Source organism: Myodes glareolus, chromosome 3, assembly GCF_982192425.1.
Source record: "Myodes glareolus chromosome 3, mMyoGla1.1, whole genome shotgun sequence".
NCBI classification, from domain to species: Eukaryota; Metazoa; Chordata; class Mammalia; order Rodentia; family Cricetidae; genus Myodes; species Myodes glareolus.
Window position 1 is genome coordinate 127,701,810 of NC_142028.1, and position 21,228 is coordinate 127,723,037.

General features: G+C 52.2%; 1 protein-coding gene across 5 annotated transcripts in view; it reads right to left on the bottom strand.

Annotated features, from left to right (window-relative positions):
* The window catches only part of Col27a1 (collagen type XXVII alpha 1 chain), a 112,033-nt gene that overhangs the window by 46,437 nt on the left and 44,368 nt on the right, over positions 1–21,228 (bottom strand). For all 5 annotated transcript variants that reach the window (XR_015737591.1, XM_087904961.1, XM_087904960.1 and 2 more), the window contains exons 13-23: positions 19,310–19,363; positions 17,563–17,607; positions 10,891–10,944; positions 10,338–10,382; positions 7,442–7,495; positions 6,313–6,366; positions 5,678–5,731; positions 2,601–2,654; positions 2,418–2,471; positions 1,294–1,338; positions 93–146 (exon numbers count right to left, since the gene is read on the bottom strand). Coding sequence is in view for 4 of the 5 variants with exons in the window: in XM_087904961.1 (XP_087761087.1) it covers positions 93–146; positions 1,294–1,338; positions 2,418–2,471; positions 2,601–2,654; positions 5,678–5,731; positions 6,313–6,366; positions 7,442–7,495; positions 10,338–10,382; positions 10,891–10,944; positions 17,563–17,607; positions 19,310–19,363 (567 nt within the window). In the remaining variant the exon portion in view is untranslated. The remainder of the gene's footprint in view (positions 1–92; positions 147–1,293; positions 1,339–2,417; positions 2,472–2,600; positions 2,655–5,677; positions 5,732–6,312; positions 6,367–7,441; positions 7,496–10,337; positions 10,383–10,890; positions 10,945–17,562; positions 17,608–19,309; positions 19,364–21,228) is intronic.

The window sequence follows — 21,228 nt, forward strand, 5'->3', positions numbered from 1 at the left end:
GCCATGAGATTCAGGGCTTGTCCTGGGGCTTTATATGTCAGACTCGCCCCTCTCCCTCCACTGCCACCCCACGGAGGCCCACATCTCCTCACCTTCGAACCATCTGGGCCAGGCTTCCCAGGAAACCCTTTCCTTCCAGGCTGACCCTGCAACAGACAGGCACATGAAAGGGGGCAGCAAGGCCAGTGCTGAGGGACTCTGGAGAACTCCAGAAGTCCAGCAGATGGAGGAACAGTGATAGAGAGATGCAATGTCACCAGGCATCCAAAGAAACAAAGATGGTCTCCAGCTGTGTGGCCTCAGCATTGCTTCCCCAGTCCCTGGGCTGAGCTGTCATAAGTAGGGACAATGACCCCTGCTTTTTATGGGAAAGGATAGGGAGAGGTTGGGCAGAGGACATGGGCACCAGGGTGATGCAGACTTCCAAACATGGTCAGAGAACTGAGACTCCAGGGACCCCTTTCGGAGGGTCAGGTGGGAAAGTCTGCTTCAAGGTGGCCATGAGATGTCACCTGCCTTCATCAGAGTCTGTGTGACACATGGTGCCATCACAGACCGAAGTGAGAACCCAGATGACTTCACCAGAGTGACATTCATGAGGCTTCAAAAACAGGAAAGCAATGCCATATTTGTCCCACCCTCATGCTTTGCTTCAGGAAGCACAGTGATTGTGGACACTAAAAAGATTTCTGCCTAAGAGAAGCAGGCTTATCATTAATTTCCACTGAATTAATAAGCACATGTAGAGTGTTGGTTCTAATTATTCACATATTCACAACATATGAGTCACACTAGCAAATGCTCTTGGGTACCTCATCCTTTGTGAGTATAAAGAGACACTGAGATTGGAAGCCTTGTGGACTACCGCCAACACTACCACAGGTGGCACAGACTGTCAGTCAGCACCGCCACCAGCGGCACAGGTGGGCAGGTGGTATGCAAGGAAGTTGGAAGCTGGGGAAAGAATGTGTCCCTAGGCTCTGGGCACCCACAGCACATCCTAGCTATGGGACCCAGGACCGGACCTTCCACTTTTGCAGCCTCTGATATAATTGTTCATCTCTGAAATAACTGAGCAATGTGAGTGGCCCCTGGAAAAATCCACAAAGAAACAGCCACATAGAACCCAACAGAGTCAAGCAGGCAGTTAACCAACACCCACCCTCAGTATCTCTTCTTAGGCCACTTCCTGTGTTCTCTGACTAGTTGGAGGCCTCCCCTGCTGGCTGCCCTGCATGTGCCCATTAGCTCAGTTCCAAGAAGCCTCACCTCCTCTTGGTCAGCAACACTCACCTCCAAGCCAGGGACTCCCGGTGGCCCCGCAGGTCCTTCATCTCCCTGGAGCAGAAGAACACAAGAAGACAAAGGAGAAAATTCAATGGGATTCTGGGAGAACCCGTGCTGTGAGGAGGGAAAGGAGCAGAAACTGGTGTGCCCCAGTTTCTCCAGAGTGGATATCCTCAATGGCAGGCCTCAGCTGAAGGGGTGGCCACTAGCTGTTTTAAAGATGCTATGCCACCCTGCACACAACACTCAGGAAGCCACAGTGTCCTGGGTATCTGGTGAATGAATGAAGGCCTCATAAGCAGAGCCTGGCTTTGCCTGGACAGCTACATGAGCAGACAGAGGCCTGGGCTGCAATGTTTCTCTCTTCTCTCCCTTCTATTCCTGTTCCTAGTTATGACTCTCCAGCCCTCCGCAGGTCATACACAGGGTCCAGGTTGACCCTTCTGGCAGCCCAGGCCTGATCACAGGCCCCTCAAAGCAACCCTGTAGCAAGTATCTCCAGTTCCCAACCCCATGCAGCGAGCCCGGAGCCAGACCCACACCCAGCTCAGAGAAGGATCTCATCATCAAAGGCCTGCTGTGGTTGCTCCTTCTCCCTGAGCTGTGTACCACGATGCCAAGCAAGGCTGAGGGCCTCGTGTACGAGCAAAAGCTGGGCTGCCTGTGGAAGGCCCAATAGGCCTGAGGCCAGCTCCTTCCCACCAGGTCCAGGTGAACTCTGCTGACATCCCATGATGCCCTAGTGTCTCCCAGGAGCATATCTGAGAATAGCATAGGATCTGAGCACAGACTCTGGACTGAGGGACACCTGGGTTCTAGCCAAGGCCCTGATGCTACTAACATGGAGCCTGGCAGTTATTCCCTCCCTGGATCTGCAAGGACTGACTTCTAAGAAGGGGCTGACATTTCCTATTCTCCCATATAAACTGTGACAGGTGTGGAAGGAAGTCACTTGTCCCACCAGGTCAGAGAAGAGTCACAGGCACGGCTGTGACGGAACAGAAGCTCTGGTGATGAATCTGGAGTAGCCCTGGTCCCAGCAAGGGTTTGCCACCCTGGACAGAGCCAACCGGCTGCTGGGACAGGCGAGAGAAGACAGAGAGGAACAGGAGGGGACAAAGGCATCTCACCTCAGCTCCCAGCTGCCCAGGGGGTCCAGGAAGGCCTCGGGCTCCAGGCTTACCCTGGGGAAAGAGAACAGAAAGTCTCAGAGGTAGTACCTCCATCTGATGTTGGCAGGACTCTCAAGCAGGGCAGCCAAATTGGGCCATGAGATCTCTTCAGGCAAGGACCTTAGGTGGGAGAGGACTCACCTTCATGCCTTCAGGACCATTGTCGCCCGGGGGTCCAATGTCTCCTGGAAAACCCTGTGGGAAAGCAGAGAGCCAAGTCACCTGGGTTGCTTGGCACGTGCCTCCCAACCGTGTGCTGCGGGTGTCCACCCCCACCACTGCTGCTGTGTGACCTGAGGTAGTTCTCTTCAGCTCTCAAGTCTGACTTTGCAGAGTGGCTGAGAAAACAGAAGGAACTGAGTGTGGTGATCCCCGTCTTTAATCTTAGCACTGGGAGGAGGAGCCAGAGGCAGGAAGATAAAGAGTTCAAGGTCATCCTTAGTTATATATCAAGTTCTAGGTCATCCTTAGTTATATATCAAGTTCAAGGTCATCCTTAGTTATATATCAAGTTCAAGGTCATCCTTAGTTATATATATCAAGTTCAAGGTCATCCTTAGTTATATATCAAGTTCTAGGTCATCCTTAGTTATATATCAAGTTCAAGGTCATCCTTAGTTATATATCAAGTTCAAGGTCATCCTTAGTTATATATCAAGTTCAAGGTTATCCTTAGTTATATATCAAGTTCAAGGTCATCCTTAGTTATATATCAAGTTCAAGGTTATCCTTAGTTATATATCAAGTTCAAAGACAGTCTGCTGCACGAGCTGTGTGGAGCAAGAGGTGAGGGAACAGAGATACGGAAGGCCATCCAGGAACGTGTGAAGGCTGTCACACACGGTCATCTGACTCAGAGAATGGAGTCCCAGGCTCTGGGAACAGTGAACCCCGAGCCAGCTGCCTGGCCTGAGAAGACTTACTTGCCACTTTGGTTGTGCAGAGGCAACTGCTGACATCCTTAATCATGGCCCCTCCTGTCAGAAGCTAGACTTCCCAGGATCCCTGCCCAGGGTGCTGGACTCTGCATCACACTCCCAGGCTGGCCTGCAGCTTTGAGGGCCTATTCCAATGGGTGATTGTGCTCCAGACAGCTCAAGTCTGGAGCAGAGAGGCCCTGTGACCTAGCTGTCTATACTGGGCCAGTTTCTGCAAGCCAGCATAGAAACCTTCTCTGAGTTTTATGTGGAATACCTCCGTTCATGCAGCCTAGAAACCCATGAGCTTAGGACAGCCCTACTCCTTCCTTCCATGACTCTCTATGACTGAAACTCCTTTTCTTCTTTGTTTTTATGTTAGCTTTTTTCTTTTGTTTTCTTTAACTTCATACTACTAATTTCTATTAAATCCTTTTTCCTTTTTTCCCAAATGATTATTTTTTTCTTTGGAAGTCTCACTATGTCATCCAGACTAGCTTGGAACTTGCTATGCATACCAGGCTGGTCTTGAACTCCCAGAGATCCCCCTGCTGCTGCTGTCTGAGTGCTGGGATTAAAGGTGTGTGTACCAAACTAGGCATGCAGTCCTGAGTTTGGAGCTAACACATTGAAATTGAAGTTCTTCAAAACGGGACCCAAATCCTGTCCTGTTACTCCTTCTCTGTGTGGTGGGAAAGTTACCCAGTGTTTCTGGGCTTTGGCCTGTAGAGTTTTATGGCAAATGCCCCCAGGGCAATGCTAAGGTTGAAATGAGTGATGGAAGCCAAGGGCTTAGATTGGCACTTGACGGTGAGTGCACAATACAAACTTGTATCCACAAGAGCTTGTTTGGGGAAACCACCCTTGCCTGGGGTTTCCCTTCTCCTGTGGAAACACAACTGCCAGAGTGCAATTTGGTTCTGAATAAAACCAAATTTTATTTATTTATTGAATAAAGAAGGCAATTCAGTCTGGCGGCTGTGAGCAGGGGGTCCCTCAGGTGCTTGCCAGCAGGCACCAGCACACTCATGACTTCAACCAGCCAGAGTCTCTCTTGGCCACGGAGTCGGCCAAAACAGCACAAAGATAGGCCAAGCAGACCCCAGAGGGACCTGGGGAACCAGAATCAAGCTGAACTGCTACTGAACCCTGAGGCTTCAGGTCCTGTTTTCCCATCCGTAGGGAGAGGCAAGTTCCCTTCCCTAGCTGCTACCCAGCTCCCGGCCCAAGAAGAGCCTCATTTCTCCATCAGTTTATGCTCAGGAGTGATCTTTCCTCCCTCATTGGCCAGGCTGCTGGGAAATCCAGACTCAGGAGTCTTTTTCCACATTGAGGAGAGGCCAAGTTCATTTGTCTAAAGATAGAGTTGTGTTCTGGCCAAAGTCAACAGAGCAAAGAGTCAGACTGTGACTTTTAGGAAGCATGCCCTCATCCACTGTGGAAGGCTGAGTGATCTCTGGAAACCTTGGGCGAGCCTATATGGCCAGGCGCTTCCCTTGGCAATAAGAATCTCATGGAGGACCAAGGCCCTGAGACCAGGGAGCTGCAGGTAAGGGTTGGGAGCCCTGGCTGGAGACTGGGTGGCAACAAGCCTGAGATACCCAGAAACCCTGGCTAAGGTAGCATACTACTGTTAGAGGGGACCCGCTTGGTATCTATGATCTAGCCACGAGACGTTCCTCACACGTATCAGCAACTGCCACGTGTTCTCCACATTCCCCAGTGCTTAGCTGGTATTACCGCCCTGCTTTGTTTCACATTCTTCAGCCAATCCAGAATCAGCGGCTCCCTGCCCTCCCTACCATGTCTGGGAGCTCTGAGCCCTGAGGAGTGGCCAGGGAAAGGAAGGTTCAGAGGAGGTCCCTGTGAGAAGATCCACATCTCCAAAGGGAGTGGGCAGCAGCCCTGGAAGACTTTGGAGATGACTCTGTGGGAACCACAAGTGTCAGGATGGCCACCACTCGGGAAGGGTGCTGAGGTTAGCTTGGGGACCCCTGGGGAGACAGGCCAAGCCGAGGAGGGAAGAACACAGAGGGTACCGACCTATGGACTTCTCTTATTTTTGAGATAGGGTCTAGCTTGTAGCTTAGGCTGACCTTGAGCTACCAATTATCTTCCTGCCTCTATCCCCATAGTGCTGGGATCCGAGCATGCAACCCTGAGCCCATTTCTAGCCTTGGCCTTGTCTTTCATTGTGTAGCAACTCCCTCACCATCTATAGGCACAACATTAAGTCTTAGTCAGATGTAGGGGGTGAGGGAGGGATACAGACAGACAGACAGACAGACAGACATCACGTACCTCAGGACCAGGAGGTCCAGGAAACCCAAGAGCGCCTTTGTCTCCAGCTTTGCCCTATGGAAGACATAGGATCACCACACAGGATTAGCATGGCCCTACCTTCCACCAACACTCTATCCTCAGGTGAGGGCAGTTGGAAAGTTCTGGAACTACACAAGTGAGGTCTGCCTAGTAGGCTTAAAAGGGGCAGTCACTGCAATGTCTTCTACTATATGTACCAGGCCAGGAGTCACGCCAGCCTTCAGAATCTAAACTTCCACATCTAGAAATGGAGGCTGCCATCACTGCCCACCCTTGGGTGTGGGTGGCGCACACGTAAAGAAAGTGACAACAGATGTGTCCGTGCTAACACTGAGCGGCATGAGACAGGTGGCGTAGGCACCTGCACCGGCAAGCAGAGTCTGGGGCCAGGCTAGGACCCAGCTGACTCCTGCCCCTTAGATTCAGAAACTCTACCCAGGAAACTGGCCAATGGCCACCTGTGCCTCACTCTGCTCCACCCCAGACTCCTGGAAGGCAAACAGAAGTCTTGGCTGTGGGCGTAACCCCAGCCATGGTCCGTAAGTAAGTGGAGGGTACTAGCCTCAGTATCCTAAAACTACGGCCAGGTGGACAGGTGAGGAAGAGGAGCTTACCAGAGGCCCTGGCTTCCCTCGGGCACCTGGTAACCCTGGCAAGCCCTGACTGCCCTGTGAAAGAGAAAGCAAACTGGGTTATCAGAGAATAGCTGTGCCAAGAGCAACCACAGTACCCTCCTGCCGAGCCATCTTCAGGAAAGATGACCTCGCTCCCCCATTGCAGGCTTGGGCTGAGCTCACACTTGTTGTACCCCAAGACCTGGGTACCAGGGTTGGGAGCAGCCCTGACCTCCAGTATAGGACCAATGGGATCTTCATCCATACTAGCCCTCCAGTGCCCTCGAGGCCACTTGGTATCAGAACCCAAGAGAACAGCCTGGCCTGTATGTCATAACCTGGACCTGGACACTGGATCAAGGCAAGTCAGCTAGGAGGAAGGGAAGGGGAGGGGAGCTAGTCAACATCTAGGCTTGGTGGGCTGGCCAGGAGGGCCAGATGTGGACACATGGTCAATCCAGGCAGAGAAGCCGTTCTCAGCAGGCCACAGTTTGCCCCTGGAGATCAAGGCCACCATGGTTCATCCGCTGTTCCTTCTGTCAGCACAGCTAGTCCCTTCCTCCCTCCTTCCTTCCCTCTGGCCAACTTGTCCTGAACTTTCAGTTGAGCGTGGGACCCAAGCAGAGCTGTCAGGGCAGCTGAGGGCCCTGTTCCTCATGGAATTCAGTCTGTAGGAGGTTAAGCACAGGTTCCCAAACTATTATGAGTGAGAGACAGGCACGGGCCCAGGACATCCAGGCCACTTTCTGAGAAAGTAGGGAAAAAGGCGTCTGAGCAGGGTGGTGCAGAGGCTGGGGGCTGGGCTCAGAAAGGGAAGCGGTGTGTTCAAAGAGCCCAAGGCTCCCAGGACAATTCAGTGGTTCCCGAAACATAGCCACAGGGAGGAGAAAATGGGAGAAAGTCAGAGGGGTCCAGAGACTGGGGTCCTGTGCCACCGGCTGGAGCACCAGGACATGCCCCTAAGAACAGCTGGGAACCACTGATAGTGTATGTGCCTTCAAAGGACAATTTGGGGGCAGTTAGAAGGACAGACTGAGACAGGTAGCCGTGCCTAGGAAAGGAATCCAAAGACCACTATGACCAGCAGAATGAGGGTAGACGTGTGGCTGGAGGTGTCGGATAAAATTACCTTGTCTCCTTGGAAGCCAGGATCTCCTGAGACACCTGGGAGCCCTTGTTCACCCTGAGTGCACACCAGCAAAGAGATTATAAGGAGGTGGGGTGCGCAACCCCACGCTTTCCCCAAACAGGAGACCCAGGGGCCTTGTGGAGCCTGCTCTTGTGGCCAGAGCAGCCTTGGCTCCAAAGTACTTGAGGTCCCATCCCCTAGGTAGAGCAAGTAGTCTTAGGGCGAGGGGAAGCCTCCCACTCCACAGCTGCCCAGAGCATGGCCGAGGCCACCTGACCCCAGTTTTCCTGTAGGACCGTCTTCACCCTCCAGGTTCCTCCGCAGTAGCAGCTGATATCAACATGCTAGGCAGAAAGCAGCAGGACAGAGCTGAGCCACCGTGCCTGCTGGGAGCTGTCAAGTCTCCCTGTCTTCCTTCTGCACCAGCAGCTGGCTTCTAACTGCTTTGAATCAGCTATCGTGAAAGACTCCAGCTAGCTGGCTTGTTAGGACTGTGTGCAACAGGAATCAAGTGGGCCCTGACTGAGCTCTGGGTGGGTCTCTTCAGAAGGCTTGTGACGGGATTCCTCTGCTCTTCATGGTCCAATTCTGGTAAATGAGCTGTCCCCAGGCCAGCTGGAGAGCTGCCTCCGTCTGGGCTAGAGCCATCTCGAAGCCCTTAGCCTACTCGCCTGTAGCCTTAGTCTACATTTCAGTAGCCTCCTTGCTCTGGTCACTGACACCTAATGAAGCTCCAGGAGCAGGAGGAAGACCTTGGTCAGAAGACCAAGGTGGCAGCGAAGGCTGTGACTTGGCACACAACTGTATCATTGGAACAAAAATTGGAATTGAAAGCTTTTTTAAAAAACTTGCTTTGCTCTTTGCTTTTCGCTTTTGTCTGTTTTTGTTTTTGGGGATCTCATACAAAATGATAAGAGTTTAGGGAGGTATCCTCTGTCTCTCTGTGTGCCGTGTGTAAGAAGGGCTAAAAATATCTAAATATGAGAGAGGAGAGCCTAAAAGTCCTAAAAGGAAATCCAGAGAGCCAGACTGAGCTGGAGGCCACTCCAGGATGTACCAGGGCCGGGTGGGGTCATGGACAGAATGAGCAGGAGAATACAGGGACGAATGACGGACAGCTCCATGCTGCAGGGAGAGTTAGAGGCAGCATGGATATGGCTGCCGGAGCACAAGCTGGGGGCCCTGGCCTAGCCGAGGGGCAGGGCAGCAGCTCTCCCTAAGGGACCTTGAGTGATTTCCTCCTCTTCAGTTTGTTTCAGAGCTAAACATCTCAAGTGCCCCTGGTGGCTCCACCAGCGGCTGTGACAAGGACATGATACACCAGGTTCCCTTATGTCCGTGATTTCCGGCTTGCACACTGGTGGCCAGCCCTGCCCTCTCACCCGTACAAAGCCCTCTGCCACAACTTCATCTTCCCACTTCCTTTCTCCTCGGCCGGGACTTCAGCTGTTCCACAGAGCTGACGTCTCCAGCCTCATCACAGACAGGAGGGTGTCAGGAGCCAAGGCACCCCCACAAGTCCTCCATTTTAAGAGGGTTGGACGAAAGGGTTGGGAGGACACAGGCAGAGTCTAGAAAGGCAGCAGAGGCTTGTGCATGATGGGAGAAATCAGAGAGCTAGCAACAGGTAAAAAAAGAGCGGAAGCTACCCCATCTTGCTGGCGCCTGAGGAGGACTTAAAACCATCTGGCTCTATTATTTGGGGGGGGGGTTGTAGTAATATTTCATTTGTATTTTAATAAAGATTGCTTGAAGTTCAGAGAGTAAAACAGCCATATGATCAGTCTTACAGACCAGGCAGTGGTGACACACACCTTTAATCCCAGCAGCCATGTTAGTCTGCCATAGAAACCGGGTGGTAGTGGTGCATGCCTTTAATGCCAGCACTAGAGAGGATTATAAAACGGGAGGAGACAGCTCTCAGGAACAGTCTCATTCTGAAATTCCTGGAAGCAGGATCGCCATTTTGGACTGAGGTAGAGGTAAGAGCCAGTGCTGGCTGATCAATATTGTCTCTTCTCTGGGACTAAGTTTCCACAGCTTTCAGTTGTAGGTTCTAGAGCAAGTGACTTCCCAGAGCCTGTCCGCTCAGATCTTAGGACTTAAATTCTGTTCAGTGGTGGAACTCTCTGGGAAGCCAGGTGCCTCCCGAGGACACAAGAACCCAGCCAACTGGCACAGGCGCAGGTGCCTGAATGAGGAGAGACTAAGCAGTGAGGCCATCTCTTGTGGAAATTCAGGGGCACCCCCCCCAAATGCGCCATCCCCTTTGGCATTCCAGGCTCACATAGAAACTGGAGGGGAAGGAAGGATGTCTGTTCAAGGCACAGCACTCCTCTTCTTGCTGGGGGTTTGTCATTCCGATGCTGTGCGACCTAGGCTAGGTGTTACCTGTCTCTGGCCCTGGGGCTCAACTTCCCTTTTCAAAAAGGTTTGGCACAGGGCTGAGACAACAAACATTCAGTGGCAGGGCCGTTCAGGATAGGCTTCCCACACTGTTTCAGCCTAGCTACTCTCTAGGCCTGGACTCTCAGAGCCACAGGGAGGTAAGAGATCCAGGGTTACCAGTACCTGTGTGGGCTGGTCCTGTGAAGTCTCCCTCCGTGCTCTGAGGCCGCGATCCCTGCATGCCTGACTGGCATGCTCCACATTTGAGATTGATATCAGCCTTGACCTACTCCAGACCCGTGTCTCCACAGTCCCTCCTGCTCTATCTGCCTCCACCATCAGACCCTACAACTGTTCACTTGAACCTCACACACCAAGAGAGCAGAATAAGCCAGGATGGCAGGCGCAGAAGACTGCGAGGGAAGACACAGGGTAAGGCGGAGGAGTCAAGCCATTGCAGGTACCGGGGGAGGGCACGAGGTGAGGCAGTAGGGAGCATTCCGATCACCTTATCACCTTTCTGTCCGGGCTCCCCCACGCCGCCCAGCAAGCCCTGCAAGACAGGCCAAGGCCACAGAAATCAGGAACTGACATGCTTCAAGATCCTGAGCTGGTCCCCCCAGCTGGAGCAAAGTGGTCAGTGATGCCCACCTCACAAGGTAAAGGACTGTGTGATGAGCTGAGAGAAGCTGTGGTACCCCCATCCCTAAACTAAACCCAGAGCAGGAGAGGCTGACAGCAAAGGGGACCTGAACTGGCCTTGGCCAGTCTCCTCCACTTGTGTGGACCAAGCTCACTGCTTGCCATGAGGGTTTCTACATCACTGGTCATGAGTCCCAAATCCCAGAACTACATTGGCCTGCCACTCAGCTTGTGGACTTTGTGTTCAATAAAGATGTCGAGCTAAATGACACATAGATGCTGGCCAGCTCTCAGGCCAGAGAACTGAGCTCCCAGTCAGCCTTTCCCGTCTTCCCTCTCAGTGATATCAGACAGTGCCTTCCTTCTGGGGTGCCCAACTGGGATGGGACCTGAACTTGGGGAGCCCACGTTTAACTTACCTTCATGCCTTTGGGTCCTGGGTAGCCAATTGGACCCAATGCTCCCATGTCACCCTGAGAAGAGACAGAGAGGAGGACATCACGAGAGGTGTCTCTGGGGGCAAGACCCCAGGGACTTGACTGAAGATACAGTCCACACCCTTGGGCTGGCCTTGGTCTTAGGAGCATTCCACCTGGAGTCAGAGCTGGCTACAAAGTCTGATCTTGGTCATGTCTGGAGCTGTTACACCTCTCCCAAAACTTCTCATAGATATCAAGACTTCTGCCCACTCCATAAAGGCCTCTTAACTTCTTTGGGTTTTAGTCTCCTTCTCTGCGAAATCGGGACAAGGATTCTCTGCTCTGGGGCTGCTGCAGGAGTTAAGTGCATAAGGGATGAGAGACATTTCTTGACCCCCAAGGTAGCTGGCCAGCTCCTTGCAGGGTAACAATGACAGAAGACATTCTGGGTGCCCGATACTGTCTATCGTCCCCAAGATGCGGAGATGGCTCTTGCACCAGACTGGGGATCAGCTTTAGAGTCAGGAGCAACAGGGCTTCTGGGCTCAGGATGTCCAGTGGCCCCAATGGCGTTCTCCACAGGGGCTCCAGATGGCTGGGTGGATATTTCACACACCAATCAGCTTGTCCCTCTGCCCTAGCACTGTTCCAAGGAGTAGCAGAGTTAGCAGGTGAGAGGTTGTCTGGAGCAGTGTGGGTTGACACAGCTTAAGAAAGGTTATTGTCATGTAACAGATGGAGGTCAATCAGAGGCCACCCAAACCCTGCAGTACACAGAGCAGATCCCAGCAAAGGGTAAGCCAGCCCCAGACTCAAAAGTGCTGAGGTCAGGAAGTCCAGGCTTAGAGCAAAGTGGCTAAATTTCTTCATTCAAAGACCACTCCTTCTCCTCAAATGTCTGCTCACTCCCTCACAGCCACCCCCAAACTTGGCCACAAATGGAGCTGTTCCAGGAAAAACACCATTCTTTTCAGCTTGTTCATCTTCCCTCACTGGCCAAAGGGCCTGCTGTATAACTGCAGTTAATGTGCTTGACCTCTCTGGACATCAGATCCCTACTGCCCTGATTTGGGCTCTTTGGACATGGTGGCCAAGGCTCTGACATTGGAGCACAAGGTCAACCCTGGATAGCCACGCTGTAGAATTTGACCTCCTGTTCCTGTTGGACCTGCTGGGGACACCTGGAGTGAGAGCAGAAGGCAGTAGAAAGACACAGAGAAGCTGCAGACCTGGAGCCCAGGAGTGGACAGGAGTTCAGACTGGACATGCCCATTCCTCTCCTCCTGGAACACAGACACCGACCGTGGGCTGCCTGTAGCCATTGCAAGCACATCTTCATCCAGAACTGCCACTTGACTGGGCTCATCCTTCATTGCTGAGCCTCCGCTAGCAAATTCTGCTTTCAGTGTCCATCAAGAAGAACACCTCAGTCGAACAATGACCTTTATAAGACCGCTCAGGGAATACAGCCAGAGTCTCTGACTCTCCTCTACTTCTCACAACCCTGGCAGGTCATTTTTTTTTTTTATTGGTTGATGCACCAAAGAAGAGACCAAGAGTCCAAGAGTGATGTAGGAGGGTCATCTGTCTATGTGTTACTTTCATTGGTTAATAAAGAAACTGCCTTGGCTTTTTGATAGGGCAGGATTTAGATAGGTGGAGTAGACTGAACAGAATGCTGGGAGAAAGAAGCAGAGTCATGCAGAGGCCATGCCTGAGGCCCTTGCCGAGACAGGATGCTGGCTAGACTCATGCCGGTAAGCCATGACCTCGTGGTGACATACAGATTATTAGAAATGAATTAATCAAGATATGAGAGTTAGCCAATAAGAGGCTAGAGCTAATGGGTCAGGCAGTGTTTAAATGAATACAGTTTCTGTGTAATTATTTCGGGTAAAGCTAGCCAGGAGGCGGGACGCAGCCCACTGCTCCTTTTACACAAGAGGCCGGTGCTGCAGACACATACAGTTCTAAAGTCTTTGGAGAGAAGCAAAACTCACAGGCAGAATTAGGAGGGAAAGCCAGCTTTCCAAGGCTGCATTTAAAAAAATATCCCTGTTGCCTAGCCCTAAAGCTGGCCAGTGTCTTTCTTGGAGGAGGCTGATGCCTGTGGTCCCCATGGTATGGTGGACAGAGAAGACTCTGTAAGAGATGGCTGCTTCCTAGGCTGTTGCCAGAGGACAAGGCCAGTCAGCAACTCCAGGACCTCAGGCTGCTTTTCCTGTTGCAGTCTAAGCTAAAGGCAGCTTGTTTGGGGACTATAATCACACAGACTGGGTGATGAGCATGTGGGACAATGTGGGTGTTGGAGAAGGGGCCTGGCATAGACACACATCACTCCAAGGGGAAGACATTGTGACAGAAAGACCCAAGATGGAAGGACTGTGGCTGTGGACTCAGGGGAGGCAGCAGCAGTTGCAGAACGTAGGTTTTAGGAATATGGGGTCCCAGATTGGCGAAGGGAAGGGAAGGGAGTCTGCAGGCCACTGTCCCCAGAGGACACCTCACAGAGGCTGACTGCTGAGTGTTCCCGTAAGAACAAAGAAGACCCTTGTGCTGGAACCATGTCTATGCTCCCAGACCCTGCTCACACCATTCCCTTCCTCTCAAGGCTCCCACCAAGATCACAACCAACACAGCTGAAAGCAAAGCTCCCCTTCTGTGTATCCAATTCCAGGGGCAGCTGCCCACTCTCCTTAGTCCAGGCCTCTCTAGCCAGACTCTGGTACATGGGGCCGGGCAGGCAGTCCACCACTGCTCACCCACACAACCAGTACGGCAGTCACAGCTGAGGACAAAGAGGGTCCAGGAAATCTGCCCTGGAAGTACCGAGCCGGGCAGAGACAGGACCTGACCTCAGGACTGTCTGGCTGTCCTGGTGATTCCACGCTTACAAGTCCTGGGGTAGCTACTGACCACAAGAATCTAATATCATCACACAGGCATCCAGATCAGGATTTGCAGGGGACGGTGGAGGAAACCTGTGGTGGTTTCCAACACAGGACCCTCTCTCCTCCCAATACCTCTCCTTCCAGCCTTGCAGCTTCTCTTTGTGACATCGAGCCTGTACTGTCCCCAGTCCCTGACTCACCTGTGTCTTAGCTTGGTGCGCTGGGTAGACGGTGACATAACTGCACCACTACTGTGACCCCAGAGCTCTGGCACCTCCCTGCTCTAGGGTCTGGAGTCAATGCCTTCTGTCATGGCTGTCCCTGTGTAAACCACTACGATTATGTGTGCTCAAAGGCCACCACCCGTCTCACCACCAGCCTGAGGCCAGACCTCTGGTTAGAGGTCTTTCCCCCATGACTCCCATATCCAGCAGGGTGGGGCAGCATCACAAGCAGTGTGCCTTACAAGTGTCTGATGAATGACTGCATGAAGACCCCCAGTCTTGCTTACCTACCCATCAGGGAGCTGCCTGAAGAAAACTGAGCCTCTTGGGGTCCTAGGTTAGGGACAGGAAAGGAAACTGGGGGCTCTGATCTTATACCAGAGCAGCGCAGCCTTGCCCGTGTCCCCCACACCTGCTGTCTCTGTCTGACACAGAGGGGGCTCTGATCTATACCAGAGCAGCACAGCCTAGCCCGTGTCCCCCACACACCTCATCTCTGTCTGACACAGAGGTGGCAGTGAGGAGCTTTAGTGAGCCCTGGTTTAGCCTTGCTTATGGGCTGTGTAATCTTAGGTAGGTGTCTTGCTCTCTCTGAGTCCATTTTCTTCCCTACAAGATGGTGATGAACTCTCTCTCCAGGGCTGGTGTGCTCATTTAATTATGATCAGGGTCAGGCATGCAAGGGCGGTTCACACCAGCTGATCAGGTTCCTGACCTGTGCTCCACACAGAGGACAGCCCCTGATCTTTTAATGACAGCAGTGTCTCAAATTGTGGGTTTGGGGACAGATCACAAGTTCTTTGGTTCTTGTCTCTCTGAACAGAAGAGCCAAAAGGGGCTCCTGTGGTGCAGATTCTGAAGTGGGCAGTTTCCCTGCGTGCCAGCTACGAGTTTTATAGCTTTGATGACACCGAGAGGGCTGTTTCTCTCGTACTCTCACCTTGGAGATGGCAGGGAGCCATCGGGGACATTCACGGGTCATAAGTCAGATACATCCGCTCCCTAGAGGGTGAACCAGGGCAGGGCGTGGGCGTGGCTTCCAGAACTCCAGCACAGCAGACATTGCGTGTACACACACACACACACACACAGAGAGACAGAGACAGAGACAGAGAGACAGAGACAGAGAGACAGAGAGAGACAGAGACAGAGAGACAGAGAGAGACAGAGAGAGCGCGAGAGGACAGCCACTTAATGAGCGGTAGCTTAGTCTTCTATCCTCCCTCCTGGCTGGGCACCTGGGATACTGGGACAGAGGCAGACTGTAGGCCCCAAGAGAGCAGTTTCAGTTGACTCCCAACAGAGGGTTGAGTATATCTTGGTTTTTACAAAAAAAAAAAAATGACCGCCAAAACATGAAATCCACATCCCCCACCAACACATACACTTGGCTGAATACATATACATTCTAGAAAACCATATATGACTCAGTCCCTCTTCTGCCTACATCTCAGGACAGAGTTTTTCCTTCCCACTTCCCCAGGAAGTCTCTCCTTCAGGTTTCCACCCACAGATCTCCAGGACAAGAGGGGGCACTCGCTCGGAGTTTCATAGAGGCTTGGTGTTAGGTCCAGCCCAGTGACCCCACCTAAAGATGCTAGAATGAGAGGAACTTCAATCTGGCAGACAAGGAAATATGGAAATAGGCAAAGAGTGGCTGACAGTGGCCAGAGATGGACACAGGACGAGGGAGGCTGAGGGAAGAGACACAGTGCCAAGGAGGCAGGGGGAAGGAGAAGCTCTTTCGCAGGCATGGGGCTGAGAACTGCAGGCATGCTCAGAGCTCATCCCAGAAGGAGACAGGAAAGGTGCCTTGACTGGAAGCTGGGGATACTGGATTTGAATCAAGCTCCCTCCCTTGCCTTGTGTGTGATCTTGACCTGAAGTTTGCTTTCCCACCTTCCAAAGAAACACTGTAAGCTGCAGCATCAGGCCAGAACAGAAAGAGAGCAGCCCAGTTACATTTCGATGTCAGGTAAATATTCTAGCACAAACATCACATCTGTCATCCAAATCCACCCATGACTTGCATCTTGTCTGGTAGTTCCAAGGGTGGGAGGAACCTGCTGAGTGTCAGCAGGAGCACCATAGGAGCAGCAGACACTGGGTCCATACAACCTACTCATTCATCCAAACAGAATTCATTTTCTTCTAAGAACCCAACCCAGAGGAGGCTGGCACAATGCCAAATGGGAGCAAATGCGAACAATGACTATCAGGATTGTGTGTATCCCCTTAGTAAAGCTTGGGACCAGTATTGCTCACACTGAAGGAGTTGAAGAGCAGGCAATGGTCATTTGACCCAAAACAGCCTCCCAAGGGTATTGAGGATAACCTGGGCTCAAGACAGATAAACACTGGAAAGCGAGGACTCTGCTTGGATAGACCAGGGAAGAAGAGAGTTTCTAGCACTCAAGGTATTCACACTGGAACTTAATGACCAAATGCTCCATAAGTCTCAGAGCTCAGACAAAAATAGATACTAAGACTTCCAGCATGTTCTCAGATTCCCATGCCACATGCTGCCAAAGAAAGTACTCAGCAGGATTCTGGTGAATGAACATAAGAGATGAGTGTCTAAGTTGATACTTCCCCATCCCTAGCCAAGGCAGACATCACTGTCAACTGCAGCATCTTCAGCCAAGGAGAATATTACTAGCTAGCCATAGCATCCCCTCCAAAGAAGACATCGCTAGTCAACTGTTACATGCTCTCCCACTAAGCTCCAATGTGCAATGCTATCAGGCTTGGAACAAAAAATTAAAATGGCTATTATTATGTTTATTACTGCTTGAAGCCTTTCTATATTCTAAATACTATGTATTTGTTAAGCTTCTTAAACCATCACACTAATCCCCCAAAGCAAGTACTACTACAATGGCCGTTTTACAGGCGAAGAAACTGAAGCACAGGAGGGCAAGAACTGTGTCAGAACTGGGATCTGAGTGGGTGAACTAAGCCTCAGACCCAGGAGGTCTGGTTCCAGGACCTAGATTGGACTATGTGTAGCTGGGTTCCCAGAATAAACGAGGAATCCAAGAGAACTCTGCTTCACCTCCCTCTGTAGATGAGGAAACTAAAGCATAGAAAGTCGAAATGACATGGCTTGGGTCACACAACAAGGATTCATCAGAGATGGGACTTAAACTGCGGGCTCTCTCCAAAGCAAGCACTTTAAGGAAAAGGGTGAGGAAGGCTGCCTACCACGGTCTAGAGATCTGCTCTGCTGCTAGCCACAGTCTTCCTGTGGGCTGAGCCCTTCACTGGCTGAATGGGCTGCTATCGCACTGCCTGCCTGCCCGTGATTCATAGACAGGCAGCAAGCCTAAGAATGGTTGGCAGCCCCATTCGCCAAGACTCCTCCTTGTCTAATCAGTGAGGAAGCAGGCTCTGAGACTGTGGGTGAGCTGCCCGCGCTCACAGCATGGCTTAGGATTTCCTCCCTCTCCCTCCTTGCTCATTCTCCTCCTCATCCCATGGGTCCCTTGCCTGTCCCTCATTCCCTGGATATCCCTCCCACCTTTGCCCACCGTGGGCCTAGGCATGAGTGTACTTACAATGAGGCCGGGGACTCCTGGTGGCCCTGGCAGGCCAATTTCTCCCTGGAAACACAGAAATCAAGGTGGTGACTGCCCTGCTCCCTCCATACCGTACCCCATGCAGGTGTCGGTGGGACCTTCTTCCTGACCATGGTCCCTAGGTGCTCTTCCATGCTCGACCTGGGTTGAGGAAGACCCCTCTACTGCCTATCCCACCTCTAATTTCCAAGCCTAGTACCTAGCTTGAAGAACAGACACACAGATCGGTGGACTCCAGGTTCCCCCATTCTTGGGGCTTCCCAGATGTTAGGGGGAGTTCTTGCCTGGAGGCATAGAATGAGACAATAGGGGCTGACCCTCCAACTCCAAAGCTTTATAAATTGACCATGTATTGTCCACACCCAGGATAAAACAAAACAAAACAACAGAAAACTCAAACAAACAAACAAAGCAAATGAACAAAAAACACAGGGGAAGAGTCTGGTTCCCATTCAAATAAAATAAAAACTTGTGGTTCTGGAAACTGATTAACAATAAGAAATGCCAGCCTCTCCCCAGGGCTGTCCTGATACAATTGTGGGGCTGCCCTGAAAGGAACGACTTGCCAAGGTCCCTCAACAACTCCATGAGAGAGCTGATACCAAGGCCAGGAAACTGTCTGTTCCCGTAGACCCTAAGGAGAAACACATCTCTCCCAACCCAGGGAAATTTCCAGAAAGTCTCATCCCTTTCAGGGTGATGCTAACCCTGTGGAATTAAGAGGCAAACCTGTGGGAAGGCCCTTGCTCCCCCTGCGAACCTTTGCAATGCATCTTGCTCCACCTGGAGACCTTACCTCAGCTCTCCTGTCATCCCCTCAGGCCGGTCCTCCTTTCCCCTCCCCTTCCGTCCCACCCAGTTCTCCCTAGCCAAGTGTAAGGGACTCAGGAGGTGACACAGAGATCAGGGACTATCTTATGGACACTTAGCATTGATGGTAATTGTCCACTGAACAGCTGCTGTGGCCTTCTCTTCTCTAAAGCATGCATTCTGACCTGCATTTCCAGAGGTAAGCTGGGGTACAGAGGAGGGGACTGGTTTACCAAGAGACAAACTCCACGTTCCTGGCTACGTCAGGCCACAGTTTTGTACCTGGAGCACATGGTTAGGTCAGGCTCAGGAACATTTATGGCAGAGAAATGGCCCAATACATGCTGAAATGCTGATGGAGGACCCGGAGGGCACAGCTGGGCATGGCTGCTCTGTAGAGAGCCCCAGGGAAACGCAAGGACCAGAGCAGGTGTTCCTGAGAACACAGGCCACAGTCTGCACCCCAGGCTCACATTAATGTCCTCTCCCACCCAGGGCTTGGAGTTGGGACAAGAAGGGAAAAGCAAACAGACTCCCCAGGGGAGGGCAAGCCAACTCCTTGCAGGCGAGCTGGGCCTCTGCATGTTTACAAACTGTAAGACTGAAGATGCCTGTGAACTTGCAGCAGCTGGCTTTACCAAGCCAAACTACTTATAAATGGTTCTGGGGCCTCCTCCAGGTAGGGGTCTCTCCATCAAACAAAAGCCCCAGAGACTGACACAGCCCATAGCTCAGTAGGTGGACCTATCCCAGGAGGCCACAGAAACCCATAGAAGAAAGGAATTCATAGACATCTTTTCACTTTTTGCCAAGGGCACCCAGCTAGTAGGTCCCTGGTAGGAACAACCCAAGTCTGTCTGACTTCTCCTCGAGTCTGTTGTACTCTGCTCTATTGGCAAGCCCTGGGGGTACTTACAGGGTTCCCATCAAGCCCAGGAGGGCCTCTTTCCCCAAAGTCTCCAGGAAAGCCCTGTGGTAGGGAAAGAGAAGAAACATGGAGGTTAGCTCTCAAGGTTGCAGTTTGGCTCTGGGCCATGCTCTCAAGGGATGCAAGGGCAATGTCTGAGCTGGCTCACTCCTCAGAGCTGGGGTTCTGAAGTCCTCCCCGCTCCCCACAAATACCAGCACACATGGAACCAAGGGGCAGGCTGCAGTGAATCTGAGCCAATGGGACAGGCGCCACCCCCAGACCTGGAACTTGGTCCCAGTGGAGAGGAAATGACGCAGACTGAGGCAGGAAGCTAGGCTCAGGCCTAGACCACTGCCAGCTGGCCGAGGTTTGTAGTACACATTTCTCACCATAGGCCTCAGTTTCCCCACCAGTCAAAGGAAGGACCTCTGTGGCTGTGCTTTGTCCCTCAGCAGCCATACTGTGAAATTACCATTCTTATGCTACAAACTAAGGCTGTGACAGGGCAAATGGCAAGGTTCCATAAGGTCACCTGCTAGGGATGAACGGCACTGCGGTCACAGAGAGGCTGGGCCACCAGCCCTGGGCAGGTCTGGCCCTTCAGCCCCTCTGTGACCACACTAAGAAGCCCCGCACCCCTCGGGGAGCAAGGCAGCTGGGAAAACATCAGCAGTAGGAGGCGACAGGCAGTGGTGGGGGTGGTGGGTTCATTCCTACTTCAAAGGAAAGGGAGGGACAGTAGGAGAGCCTGTAAACCCCATCCCTTCTCCCAGTCCCAACTGTGGCTTTCCCAAGATGAATGCAAGCGAATTTCACGTTTGCCTGACAGAAAGAGCGAATGCAAATGCGGACTGTGGAGACAGGCGCAGAGGAGCCTCACACTGTGACTTGCTACTACTTCTGGAACATTCAGCTAGAGAGCAGGAAACCAAAGCAACAAAACCAGGAACAGTCCTGACCGTATCTGAGAATGCAAGCCTGCATGCCCAGGCCCTCTTCATGCACGGCGCAGCACAGGGCGGAAGCGCAGCGCCATTTAGCCCCCAGAGCCTGCAGACACTTGATCTTCTGGGACAGGCTGCTGTTTCCACATGCAAGGCTGCACGCCTGTCTGACTGCTGATGGAAAGGTGACTGATCCTATTTAACTGATGGGGAAAGTTGAGGCTCAAACCAAGGCCAAAAAAACAATCTATGGCTCAGCTGAGAGCCTGGCCTGCTCCTGTCCAGTTCCACTCCTCTGAGCTGCACACAGCATGGGAGTGACAGAGCGTGTCCATGCACAGCCCTCTTTGTGACGTGCATCTGACCCATACAAGCTTTCTCTTCCCATGCTCCTGGAGTCTCGCCTAACTAACACTACTAGCCTTTCTCCAATCCAGACCCACTGTCATAATGGGGCAGGAGCCATCTGTCAGGTGGGCTGTGATATGGGACCCTCCTGAAGCCACTGACTTTCCCTCTGTGGTGGTTTCTGGGATGGGGACGGGGAGGGGCAGGGTAGGAAGGCGGTCCCTCACGGAATGAGAACAACAGGCAGTGCAGCCCCGGCTGGCTGGCTCCATACTGTCTCAATGGCAAGGCCTGCGGACTGCCTGTTCTACTCTCTGGGTTAAGGGTCTAGAGGTGACCGGGGCCACCCTGGCTTCTCCAGCAACTGTGTGATGTGCTGACTGAGGGGCTGATCCCAAAAGTCATACTAGCTAGGCCTGACCCTAGACAAGGTGGGAGATGAGGAAGAAGACCATTCCCCTAAGCATGAGATCCACTAGCCCGGGCATTTATTGGTTCAACTTGTATGCAAGGCCTGAGATGTCTAGGTAGCAGCATCCGGTGGGCTCTACACACTGGACAGCTCTGAGCTGGTCAGACACTCCACTCAAACCTAGTAAGAATCCAGGCCAACAGCTGTAAGCCATCCTAGAT